General features: G+C 36.6%; 1 protein-coding gene across 1 annotated transcript in view; it reads right to left on the reverse strand.

Moving 5' to 3' along the window:
- The window catches only part of NBEA (neurobeachin), a 513,899-nt gene that overhangs the window by 363,209 nt on the left and 136,608 nt on the right, over positions 1-14,082 (reverse strand). Inside the window, 3 exon segments of the mRNA XM_035900172.1 lie at positions 470-578; positions 13,135-13,268; positions 13,700-13,897. Of these exon segments, the coding sequence (XP_035756065.1) occupies positions 470-578; positions 13,135-13,268; positions 13,700-13,897 (441 nt within the window).

Consider the following 14,082-nt stretch of genomic DNA (forward strand, 5'->3'; position numbering starts at 1 on the left):
TTCTTCAAAACAGAGAGCAACTATTTCAACAATTTCAGAACTAAGCCACAGAGGATTAACTTTTTATTAACACACACACACAAAAAAATTTAAACCTAAAATATGACGTCTGTTATATGCTTGTACAAACTGGGAACAAGAGAACTTTCCTAAATGAGAGTTTTGGGTGACAGAGAGTGGAGAAACACAAATGAAAAAATATTGAAGTGATTCACAAACAGTTCCAAAGTAAAAGCATAAATTAGACAAACAGGATCAACTCCAGAAAATTGATTCTTTGAATATGGGCATAGAGGAGGATAAGGAAAATGAAAAGACTCCTGTAGACAATTTATAAGTATTACAAATAAAAAGTATCTCATACAACAAACATATTGTATTCCACCAGTCCTTTGAGTTAAGTGATTGAAAATACCACAATGACAGTAGAAATACTAAGAACAAATATAAAAACCGCCTCCAAACATACCTTTTCAAGGAGGTAGCCAATAACTAGAAAGCCTTTTCCACCAAGCATTTGTTCTTGCATGGCTACTGAACTCTTAAGAAGCTCAACCAAGAAAGCCAATAGCGTAGCACTGCATATAAAGAAGAAGCACTTTTTAAGATTACAAACGTAGAAAGATCAATCTGTTACACTCTCAATATTCACCAGCTATTAAATGAACAGAAACAGGCTTAAAGTGGTGAACAATTCCTTGAAAGAATACAAATCTTACTTTTTCTGACAAATTTCTCCAATGATTGTTCACATGTTACAACAGTATGAGTGGGAGTTCATATTCAAACAGAAGTGCAAAATCATTTTGTCAGCTCTCCTGATTTGACCAGGACTATCCCAAGTTTTAAATATCCAGTCCTGCAACTTGCAGTTCTAGCCAAAGGTTTTGCAGTTGGAGGAGGCAGATGATGATTAGTGGGATCCAGCTGACAGTGCTAGAATGATGCAGGCAGGGGCCATGTCAACCATTTTACCATCTAGACTATGCTAAAGAGTAAAATTTGCAGCCACTAGGTATATCGTCACCCCACACTTTCAGTCCCTAGAGTCATTGCTACCACAGAAATGAGGCATCAAGTGGCTGAACGTGCATGCGGGCAACGATGCCCACCACAAACTATAGTGGAACAGCAGGGTGAAGAGCTTCCTTCATACTTTTTCCAGACCAAACATGAGAATAATATCTAGGCCTGACAAAACAAAGGCTGAGAATCGCTTTCATCCAGTTAGGAAAGCACAGAGAGACTCCAGAGGCCACAAGCAAACCACCCAGCAGCCCATCCCAGCAGTATCTGTACGTGAGGTGTTCAGAAAGCACAGGGAGGGGAAAAAAGGCATTCCAAAAAGGTTACTGTTTAGAAGTAGAAGAGATATGAAAGACTTCAGGGGACAGACTTGGCAAGAAAGTGAAACTATGTTACGAAAACCAACAGCAGAAACATATGACAGATCAATGTGCCAGCGGAGAAAAATCACAATTGACTCTTTAGTGGCGAGAGGGAAACAAAAAAACACTCATCTGTTGCTGAAAAAGGGAAAAAAAACCCCTAAACTATGACAAAAAGGAAATATTTAAAATTATTTTTTTAATATATCAAAAAAGTAGATGATGGAATGCATTGTACTGCATATACAATGCATACATAAAGTCATTATTCCTTTTCTAAAAATAAAATAGGTATAACAATTCTTTGCCGTACTGACAAATATCTGCAACCATGAAGGTTTTCCCACAGGTGGTGGGCACAGGCAAAGGTGAAACCTGTGGCTTTTGCAGCTATGAAAAAGTGAATTAAAGGAAAAGTTCAACCTTCATTTCATAAATTTCAACTTTACTTACAATATGTAGTCAGCTAAAGGTTTTCTTGCTCTCCAAATACAGTCTTTTACTTTGAAATAAATGTTGAGATTGGTTAATCCATGCCAGCACCAAAAAATAATCAATGTGCTGAGGAAAACTAGATTTATTCTACTGGGTGAGCAAGGCTGCCATGCGAAAAGTACACAGTGCAGGCAGAGTCCATGCTGTGAACATGAAATAGTGCCTTGTCTTGCTTCATTGTTGAATGGCCACAATAATCAGTCTAAAATCACATATAGAATGCTCCACAGAGTGTCAGCAGTAAGAGAACACAGATAATATCCATTTACAGTACTCCAAAGCTTTTATCAAAACAGCCTGTCAAGCTGTCACATCAATTTCAAACCAGGTTATATGCATCAATTTTTTTCCCCTGACTGAATATTTCTATGGTATTTGTCATCTCAAATAAGATACTCATAATTTTTTACTACATGACAATCCATAAGAAGCTCATGGAAAGGGTTCAAGATTTACATGTAGAAACCTTTTTTTTCCTTTTAATTGAACAGGTCAAAGAAAATTCCATATAGATAGTGATTACTATCAAACTTTACTTGTAAACTTATGACTTAGGAGGACAACCCATTATGCCTAAAGTTAAGAAAAAGCATACATCTTCGCAGTATTAGGACCTAAATTACAATGATAAATACTATTGATATTATATTGAAAAGTCAAAAAATATTCTTAAAATGGTTTTAGAAGACTGTTGTACCATGAACGTGGCACCAGACTTAAGTTTAAAAGGTTCTACTTCCACTTCTGTAAATGATTTATCAAAAGCCCTTTTCTTTGTATTGCAGTTTATTTGTCCCTTCTATGAACACGATATAAACTCATAGGGTAGAGTTATTCTTACCTTACATTAATACAATCTCTTCACAACTGTTAGAAATTCTGATGGGACTCCAAATACAAATTATAAGACATGCTGACAACCTAACAATAAAGATTTTTCTCTCTTTTCTTCTTTTTAAGCACACATAAAACACGCCAGTCAACTCCGAAATAATCGGTGGCCAGTTAGTATTTAACCATGCCACAGACACAGAAACATAGAAGCTGGTTCTACGCAAGAAAGACTGAATCAACAAAGTTTATTACAGATGCAGATAGAGCGCAAATGTCTGCTCTTAGATATTAACCGTCTTTACGCAGGGTACGGCTGAACTGATTAATCCTGCCTGCCCCTATTAGCTCTGCAAAGAGCTTCCTTAGCCGTCACTGCAAAGTGATACTAATGTTTTTAGTTCCAGGAAAACGTATTAATTGAGCTGATGCTTTTGTGAATGAGCTATGCCTTTTCCTAAGTCCAAAATGGCTTTTAACATCTATCGAACCAGACACATAAAACCACCACAAGCCAGCTCTGCAGAGTCAGCTTCGGTCTGCAAGCAGTAACTCTAGCTTCTAATCCTCCTGCATTATCCAAGATTGCCACCATAAATAATAGAGTTGACTATAGTATATAGTAATTCAAATCTTGGGATAGCACACGTGAATGCATCGTTACACTTTACGCCTTCAAGCACATAAACGATTCCGAGTACCAGAAAAAGCTGCAGTTGAGGAGAACCACCTGGCAGTCACACGGAGGCTCAATGAAGTTTGAGGTGAATACTGTAGAGGACCACAGTACTGATGAAAATTAGCACCATAATTAAATGTAACTAGCAGTTTGTCCACATCACCATGCAGGAAATGAAGTAATTAAAAGATCTGTAATATTTTAACTGGTAGAAGAACTGTAAAATCAAAATGGAAGTGTTTTTAAATTCTCACTGCATGTACAGTACTGAAGCTGTTACTACTTGAAGGTGACGACCAGAGACAGGCAGAAAACACGTTACATGCTTAGTCTGATTTTTTCCAGAATTCTTGCTTACACTTGTTTCAGGTGAAACTTCTTTTCTGGAGGAGGAAGGACGGAATGAAACTGCACTTAATAACAGCTACTGCAGAAAACACTGGTTTTACATGTTATGCTCTCTATCTATCTTTCTTACATATTTTATGCTAGAGAGCATTCAATCTGCCTGAAAAGACCCTATAGTTAACAATTCTGAGACAACCTTTCCCAACCTCTTCAAAACTTCTCTTTCCCCACACGTTCAGACTGAACTCAAGAAAACATTTAAGAGTGTGTGTGTATATATACATATATGTATATAAAAAAATCAAAGAAAACATTTAAGAGTGTGTGTGTATGTGTATATATACATATATGTATATAAAAAAATCCATACTGACATAATGGATCTTTTCTCCTCAGTATTGCATTCTAACTAGAGTACTGACTGTCTAATTTAGAGGACTGTATCCAGAACTTTTAACATATTTCTGAGGATAGTCAATTTATGTAGTCATCTTGGCAGCTGAAAATATATTAAATCTGAAGATTTTAAATATAAAAATTTTTATCAGCAGAACCAGGTTGCCAAAATTATGCTTTTAAAAAGGTTGCTGTTCACACAGGGGAAATAATATTGATCAGAAGACTGTCTTCTAAGATGAACAATTTTTCAAACAGAATTTAACAAACTTACCAGTAACTAAAATGCATCGGATTGCTGCAGGGCTCACATTAAACTTGCAAAATTCTGTGCACTGCCATACAAAATTTCTCTCCATTCTTGCCTATTTTCAACTCCCCTAGATACAAAGGCAAATATAAAGGATACTTCAGCCCATTCCTACATCTCCTCTATATCACACCCCGCCTAGAACAGTGCAGTTTGTCTGCAGTGCAGCTGAGACACAGATACACAATGAAAGTATAGATGTCAACCAACATTAAGTCAGACAGAATTATGATTTCTACTGAAAATATAATTAATTTCAGGACAAAATTTTTCCAGCAGTTTTCCATTACTAAGAAACAGAAGAAAAAGGTTGCAGACCAAAACATGAAGATGCTGTATTTCCAATGGTTATGATACTGCTTATTCTATAGTTATCGTATTGTAGAGACAGTAAGATGACTTAATGAAAATTAATTCCATTCATACAGCATTGCCTGATTCTCCCCTCAAACATACATGTCCCTTGTGAAGACTTAATAAAAAAAAAATTTTTTTTTGATAAATAAAACAGGAGCACAGAACTGGTGTTCACAGCATACACTGGCTGGCTGGAAGATGTTCTTAAGGATGCTTTCATGTCTATACATATTTATTATATTTTTGAAGTCCCTACCTTTATAATTCAGACAGTTATACTTATGATGTGCACGGTGAAGTTACAAATACCACCTAGCTTGTTTCATTCATCTAAATAGATAAATATAATATAAATAACTATTATGTTTCATTAGTTCATCATTACGTTTCAACATTGCAAAGTTTCGGCGTCACAATCTTCAGTCAATAGTCATGCAATGTTAGTCCTTAAATAAAAAATATTCTACAGATATTCACAAAAACAATGGCTTCTGTCTTCAAAATTCCAAATTTCCCTTCCTTCTTCATTAAAAAGAATAATTACACACATAAATAAATATTTCTTTTTCACTCCCCATTGATATCTGTGGGAATTTTTAAGAACCTTTTCATATTACGCATAAAAGAAGCTCACAGTGGAAATCCCAAGGTTATGAAGTCTTTAGCTATGCCAATCATTGAACAAGAAAGAGACGCCTTTGACAAATCCTAAATTGACTGGTAGTTCCCACTAAGCAAACTATTATTACTGTTTTATGAAGCTAAAATATAGGACAATTTAGATGAACTATTCTTAAGAAATGAGTTTCTATGACTTCACGTAGAAATGAAGCATCCTATTGGGAATACCAGTCATATATTCAAATAAACTCAGGTGACAAAGACTTTGGAGGAATAAAGAAAACACTAGAAGTCAGGAATTTGCACCACTAGGATAAAAGTGAAATTTGTCTTGGTTTTTTTTGTTGTTGTTTGATTTTTTTTTTTTAAATCACTACATAGATCAGTTTCTCTATTCTACTCTTCCCCGTGACAATTTTCTCTGAAAAATTTATCTTAATTACTTTAAGTTTCATCTTGGACTGTGTATTACAAAGTTATCTGGATTGTGCTTTACAAAAGGCACCTTTAATTAAAGTAGGCATGTAGCTATAAAGATGTTGATTAATAACAAATGGTTTAACTTGAAGAGGCTATGTAAGAGAGAATGATGCAGGTATTTGTTATGTCTGATTATCTTTGGGAAGGATCCTTTATAAACTAATTCCATTTGTATTAACAGCTTCTCCAAAATAAGACAAAAGGCTTGTATGATGAACTCCATCACAGGCTGTTAATATAACTTTTGAAAACTAATCTTAGCATAAACAGATGAAGTGGTATTAAGGAAAATCATACACCAACTATTAATGTTTTGATTTTAAGCAAAAAAAAAAATCCTCAGGTACTTGCCCCTTAACTGTCTGTATTGAGATAAATAATAATAATAATAATTATTATTATTATTATTACTACTACTACTCCTTCTCCTCCTCTTCTTCATTTGCTGGCTGCCCATCACATCTCTGTTTTTACCAAATGAGTTTGGCTGATTCATTAAGTAATTTGTTACTTCATCAGAGTATTTACTAAATGTTACATAGTATGGACTTAGAAATCTTCAGGGAGAAGCATTAGCAATATATTAGCAATATATTTCGATTTACAGAAGATGGGAGATGATCTCCAATTCCTTACTTCATTCCTTCAGGGAGGAAATCAAAGCACAAAGGATAAGCATGGATTTCAGAAACTTTTTGACTGCACTTATCATACAGATTGGGAATACAAAAAGGGATTTTCATGAAGGTATATTCACTGCTAAAGCATGAAATCAAACACTTGTGCCTGTTTTACCACAGTCAATTGCTCTGCTGCTACATTACTAATTACTAATACTCATTCATTCATATTTATGCACTCATGGTCACTAAAGCCTGCGTGCTGCAAAGCCAAGAAAGGTTCCCCTAACCAGGCTGGAGGCAAGATGAACTCGGAGCAGAAGAGATGCAGACAGATGGTGGGGATGGAGAGGAAGTTCCCATGAGCTACAGCTACCGCAGCTCTCTAAAGTGCTTCCCTAGCTTCCAGTTTAACTACCTTTTTACTTACTGTAAGCTTGTTGGAGAGAAAGGGGAAACTACTTCTTTCCCTTCCTTTTTCCACTTCTTTTTCTCGTAACGTATGACAAAGACAGTAAGAGAAGACTACTAAACGTGTTTCATCTGAACGGATGTCGCTAAACACGAGTCAGATTAATAGGTGTTGCGTGGGAGAACTAGAGGCAAGACATTACACACCTCTGCTTACAGGAATAACATTTTGGGATACAGACTCCAGTCATAAATTAGTCACCCTTAACTGTTCCTGGATCTTGTGGGGTATGCAGAGGTATTGCAGTTTGGGAGTTTACAAAGGATTTCTACCACATAATACAGCGATTGTTGTTTCATTATAAACCATCGTCCAGGCAGTCTGATTTGGCAAGTCTCATTCTTGCTGTCACAGTTTGGGAAGATTCCAGCGCAACCAATTCCATCTGAGCACAGCTAGGTTATACTAAAGATGTGAAATTCCAGGTGCGATATTCAGCCTTCTTCCCTTCGAAACGCATGAGGAGAGGGTGATCAGCACCTGACTCTGCAAACTCTAAATTGTAGACTGGAGGCAGCGATGGACTGGGACCTTGACTCTCCACCAGAGGCACAAAGGTAAATGCAACGACCTCAGAAAGGATGACTTTCGTACCCACTCTCAAGTTTAAATACCTGGGCCAGCTGTGGCAAACAAGAAAATTCTTGAAAGGCAGTAGGAGAGGACAGGTTAGGTAGGTAGGATACTAGTTGGCATTCATCATACTTGCTACCATGATCTAAAAGGTAAATTCAATTAAATTATTAACATTATTAAGAATTATTGGAAACTCACAGATTTTTCATATTAAGCTAATAAAAATATCAAGACATCAAATAGTATTTCCTATCAAGCTGTGCTATTTCCCATCTGTGGAAACTGAGAGGAAAACTGCTGATTTCCCACGAAATGTTTCATCTATCAAAAAGTAGATGGGGTAATACCACTAGTTACAGACAGGAAGCCAAGAAGTTGTAATCTGAATATAAAAAATACTAAAAAAAAAAAGAGTACAAGATATTAATTTATAAAGCAAAATACACAAAACATTTACAGGAAAAGATGAAGAACAGGAGTTGAAATATTATTGTTGTCCCCCTCACCAATGCTTCCATTCCACTGACTTACTCACCATAGGTGGGCAACATACTCTGTAACAGGGCTACCTATATTAGAGAGCGACAATAATGTCAGCGTGCTGGGTTTGGCTGGGATAGAGTTAATTTCTCCATAGTAGCTAGTATGGGGCTATGGTTTGAATTTGAGCTGGAAACAGCACTGATAACACAGGGATGTTTTCGTTACTGCTGAGCAGTGCTTGCACAGAGCCAAGGCCTTTTCTGCTTCTCACCCCACCCCACCAGCAAGTGGGCTGGGGGTGCACAAGAAGCTGGGAGGGGGCACAGCCAGGACAGCTGACCCCAACTGACCAAAGGGATGTCCCACACCATGTGATGTCATGCTCAGCACATAAAGCTGGGGGAAGAAGGAGGAAGGGTGGGATGTTTGGAGCGATGGCATTTGTCTTCCCAAGTCACTGTTACGCGTGATGGAGCCCTGCTGTCCTCGAGATGGCTGAACACCTGCCTGCCCATGGGAAGGAGTGAGTGAATTCCATATTTTGTTTTGCTTGTGTGCATGACTTTTGCTTTACCTATTAAACTGTCTTTATCTAAACTCATGAGTTTTCTCACTTTTACCCTTCTGATTCTCTCCCCCATGCCAGGGGGGTGCAGTGAGTGAGCAGCTGTGGGAGGCTTAGTTGCTGGCTGGGGTTAAACCACAACAGGCAGTAATAAAACTGACTGAAAAGATGCCTATGTGTTTATTTGCTACAAATTTTAGGTGGGTCTATATGTCACCTTTAAGAAAGTTAAGGTGGGCCTAGGCACGGCATTTATTTAGTATGGTAAACAGTAAAAGTATTTCTGACTTTTTTTGTATGGTGTATGCAATCTGGCAAATCCAGTTAGTAACTTTTCTAGAATAAGTATATAAAAGAATTTTTGGAATAACTTAATCTATTTAAGCAAACATCTACAGCTCCTTCTACTTTCAAATATTTTCCCAATATGGTACAGCCTAAAGGAACAATCTTATCTGAAGGTTCACTTGTTATTTTTCTGTGATGGAATTGGGTCAGTGCCAAAGACTGCGCACCCAGTGCCTTGTCAGAATCAGTCTGTATGTCAGTGCTCAGCAGAGCCAAATGAATTCAAAACTACACGAGAGACCACAAGCGCACAAAGCAAGTCCTTCCTATCATATTACCCATATAGTATAATCAAAGGAAACGACAGTATCATACCCCAAAACGCCACTTATATTTCTTTTTATTACATAAACACCTAATTGTCCTAAACTGCTAAATTTTCTATTCTAACCAGAGTACTGAAAAGCAGGATGAAAAGTAGCAGTCTTGGCATTCAAGCTGAGGGACCACTCTCCTGAATAGCAGGTGCGTCACTTCATCTAATAAAACATACTTAAGATATGAACTCAGTTTCCATTCTTTAAATTTCAGTGTATGAGAGCATAAGAATCTATACAGTTCTTCAAAAGCAGAATTGTAGGTTATTTCAATACTTGGTCTCATGAAAGATGCAGGCTGAGGGAGGTGATTCTGCCCCTCTACTCTGCTCTGGTGAGACCCCACCTGGAGTCATGCATGCAGCTCTGGAGCCCTCAGCACAGGAAGGACATGGAACTGTTGGAGTGGGTCCAAAAGAGGGCTGCTAAAATGATCTGAGGGCTGGAGCACCTCTCCTATGAGGACAGGCTGAGAGAGTTGGGGTTGATCAGCCTGGAGAAGAGAAGGCTGCGGGGAGACCTGATTGCGGCCTTTCAGTACTTAAAGGGGGCCTATAGGAAAGATCCCCTATGGGGACAATCTTTTTAGCAAGGCCTGCTGTGACAGGACAAGGGGTAACAGTTTTAAACAGAAGCAGGGTAGGTTTAGACTGGATATAAGGAAGAAATTCTTTACAATGAGGGTGGAAAAAAAACCAGAGAGGTAGTGGAGGCCCCATTCCTGGAAGCATTCAAGGCCAGGTTGGATGGGGCTCTGAGCAACCTGATCTGGTTAGTGGTGTCCCTGCTCATTGCAGGGGGTTGGGCTAGATGACCTCTAGGGGTCCCTTCCAACCAAAAATATTCTATTTTTCTATGATTTTATGATCAGGCACACAGGGATATCCACATTGCAGGAATAAAGAACATTTACAAAAAATACCATTAAACCACAAATTTGCTATATTCATATTGCCTTGCTTATAATTAAAAATTTTATTTACAGTGAATCTATTAATTTAGAAAATATTAAAATTGTAAGTGGATCAAGATGATTAAAGAGCAAGGTGTTCCCTCACAGCCCTGTTAACAAACCTTTCCAATGTTAAAAAAAAAATAATTAAACAAATAATTGAGAACCTTGAACTTACTAAACAGATTTTCATATGTGTAGGAGAGAAGGCGGTGAGAAGGATTCAGAAAAATAGTCTGGAAACCTAGGATGCTTACCTTGGGATATCAAGCTATTTATACTTCCAACCTCCCAGGAACACATTAAGACAAAAGGCAGCACAGCTTTCCAAGGGACAACTTCTGAGTCCCCTCAGTTGGCCACCAGAAAGAAATAAATTCTACAGACAAACCTTTACAAACATAACAGTCTACTGTCATCAAGCATCATCTGGACCTTTTTTTTGTTGGCAAAGCAGCATAAGGTTTATAAAAATACATAGATTGTAATAGCTGAATGCCAACTACTTTTCAGAAAGAAGTGGTGCAGCTCTGTGCTGCTGTTGTAGATACATTTTCATAGGTAAGAAGGGTATAAGCAAGTATAAGATACAGTTCAACAACTGCATTTTGGAAAGGAAAAAAATAGAGAATAGTCTAAAAAACAAGGGGAAAGAAGGAAAGGACTCAGTAAGTATACTTCTTCCCTTAGTTCAGTCCACAAATTAATCTTAAATGTAGCCCTGTTTTTCATGTTCGGCCCCCTTTCCCCATTATCTCCCTTCTTTGCACCCAGAAGTTTTTTATTCCTTTATTTGCCTTCTTCCTTGTTCACTTAAACTATTATTTTTTTCTCAATATCTACATCCTACTAAATTAAATATAAGAAAATAATGTACATACACCAAAACCCCGGTAATTCAACATTTAAGCTACATCTCAAGAAGCAGTCATATGCATAAAAAACTTTTGAGTATGTTCTTGAGTTAGGATCACATCTTGTTGTACTATGCATTTATACAATCATATAGCATAATGAATTACAGATCTCTTTTGAGAATATAATCGAATTCTAAAATAAATGCATTGATTTATTTTAGAACAACTCTGGTTTTTTTTTCCTACTTACAGTTCAACTAACTCCAGAAATGTTCTGTCCATTTTAAATGGAACTTTATGAATGTTCTCACTCACCAGAAAGACCACACAGTTGGGAAGAATTAGTCTTTATCTCGATTTAGAAAACTTACATTATATTAGCTCTCCACTTTTAAATAGACCTAGGTACTGCTTTATCATTTATTACAGACTCAGCTCATTAATGAATTTAACCTGTATCTTATTCATATGTATCGGCACATACACACATAATCTTCCTTAAATTGGAATAAAGCATTTCTGCCTACTGCTGTGCCAGTAAATAAAAATGTACAGGGAATTTTTTTTCCAAATTTATTTCAAACCAGGTGTTGTTTTTTCTATTCCTATTACTTCATAATACTTCAATGCAAAGTACATACTGGAAAACAGACTACAAAAAAGTAAATAACCCAGGTGAGCCAATATAGAACCAGCTTTTCTTTCTTTAATATTGAATGAAATAATTTGCACTATACTGCTTGGAAGTAGAATTTGTTATTCTTAAGACTGTGGTATTACTACTAACATTGTACTAAAATAGCGTCATGAAATACATTAACTTTTCACACTACAGAAACAAATAAAAACCAGCAGCCATCTTAGCTACATCTATCTGAGTTACCAAACGGGAAAATGGATGACTGACAACACTTCACCAAATTGATAAATTTCTTAAATTAGATCGAGACAAGTGATCTTTCATGAGAAATTATACCAATGTATCACTTTCAGTTACATTTTTCAAAATGGTCAGACATTTTAGTATTATTTAATTATTTTTCAGTTAACTAATTTATTACTGAACTATCCAATGCAATAGGAAACATCCAGGATAAGTAAGAGCAGAGTATTCTAAGCAGGAAAATAAGCCATGTACTCTGAATTACGCACCTATTCTATAAATTTATTCAAATACAAGAGTATGCTGCCCCTGAACACTGCTTTCTAGCAGGTTTTGTTTACATACAAGGAAACACCGTACCAGTTCTTCAGCATTTACCTTTTCAGTTTTGTTACCTCCAAAGGTTTAGGCCACACACTTTGTGCTGACAAATTTAGATATCTTGTGTCACCACTACAGTCGGAGGCTGCCCTGACAAGCAAGCGGCAAGAGACCTTCCTTGCAAAAGTAACTGCAGCATGGGTACCGACAGACTCCTTAGGAGTCCTTTGCAGGCTACACACGGAAGTGTTCATCTAACTTCTGTGCAGGCTTTTCAACCTTGGGGTTACTACCATAGTATCAGAGCACAGACTTCATGTGTTCCCATTTAAAACCCTCTTGGTGTGTCCCCAGTCACTGTTGCAATTGTAGTATGGCCACAAAATAACTTATCATAGCTCTATGACTTTCTGAGCATGTATTAATACAGAAGGAGATACCTTTCATTAATTTTGCATGTTATTAAATATGAATTTAAATGACACAGACTTTGAGAAAGTAAACAACATTGCACTGTCAAGTAAAAGCACATTGGTTTCTTTTAGAAGATGCAAGAACTGTCACAAAACTATCCTTAAAAACTCTAGAGTGATTTGAATTCATTGTTTAATCCAATCAATTTTACACCAGTTCCACCTGGAATCTCATCAGATTAATACAATTTACATATTTCTACAGTACACTACTTTTAAAAAAAAATAATACTATTTTCAAAGAAACAAGGGTAAAATGTAAGTCACAGTGTTTACAAAATAAAACAAATCAAACATTCCCACAACAAACCGGAAATATTCTTAGCTTAATTTAGTTTTTATCTTGCTTGAAAGAAGCTTACCAAACTGTTGTTTCCACCTGGCTGTCATGCAGCTGTCGATTGTCTAACTGGGCAAAGAGTGGAAAAAGAACTTGAATCCCTCCGATGGAATGAATTGCGCTGTGAATGGAGTGGGTTACGATAGCTTTCACATCCTAAATTAATAAAAGAAATAAATAAAAGGAGAAACCTCAGTTAATCTCAGTTTTAAAGGGCAGTTACAACCATAACTTGGGAATGCTTTAACACTGAATTGAGCACAAACTAGATCAGACTTGTTTTAACTTAAGTTTCATTACTAATGTTTCAATTATAATCACTATACTTAAAGGTAAACATGAAACAGAAAAAACAGTATCATGGCAAACTATGCCTTATGATATGAAGTATATATTTCTTAATGAAAGAATAATAATTTTTTTCCCTAGAAAGTGAGCAAAGAAAGAACAGTTCAATTGATAGGTATATTAAGAGCTAAAATAATACAAAACAACAATCTCTTTGTACACTAGCACACAAATCCTCTTATTAGCCAAATGATGTTGAGCCAACAGTAATCACAGAACATCAATTTAGTAGCACAAACCTGAAGCATAAGAGCATGGGGGGAGTGTACAAAAATGGAAGGATTTTCCTTTGGTGAGGATTCTAGGCATAGCTGAGCATCAGTAGCCTTCGCGTTATAAGTAAAAGCAATGCTACTTGCAAGTTTCCCATCATATAGCACTTGTTTATGGTGCTCAGCCAGATGAATGTCACTCTCAGATTTAAATTTGAATGTGCTCTGGAAAAAAAAAAAAACAAACCAGAAGTTTTACAAGGTAAATATTTTAGACAAAATCCTTGTCACAAAATGTGCAGAAAATACATTGGACTCAAGAGGGTTAAATAGAAACTGCTAAACTTTGTTTTAATTTTCCAGTAGTTTAATGCTACTGAACAATGAGACCATTTTTTTTATTTACTCCA

The sequence above is a fragment of the Egretta garzetta genome, unplaced genomic scaffold, assembly GCF_000687185.1.
Source record: "Egretta garzetta isolate BGI_Z169 unplaced genomic scaffold, ASM68718v1 scaffold40, whole genome shotgun sequence".
Classification (NCBI taxonomy): Eukaryota; Metazoa; Chordata; class Aves; order Pelecaniformes; family Ardeidae; genus Egretta; species Egretta garzetta.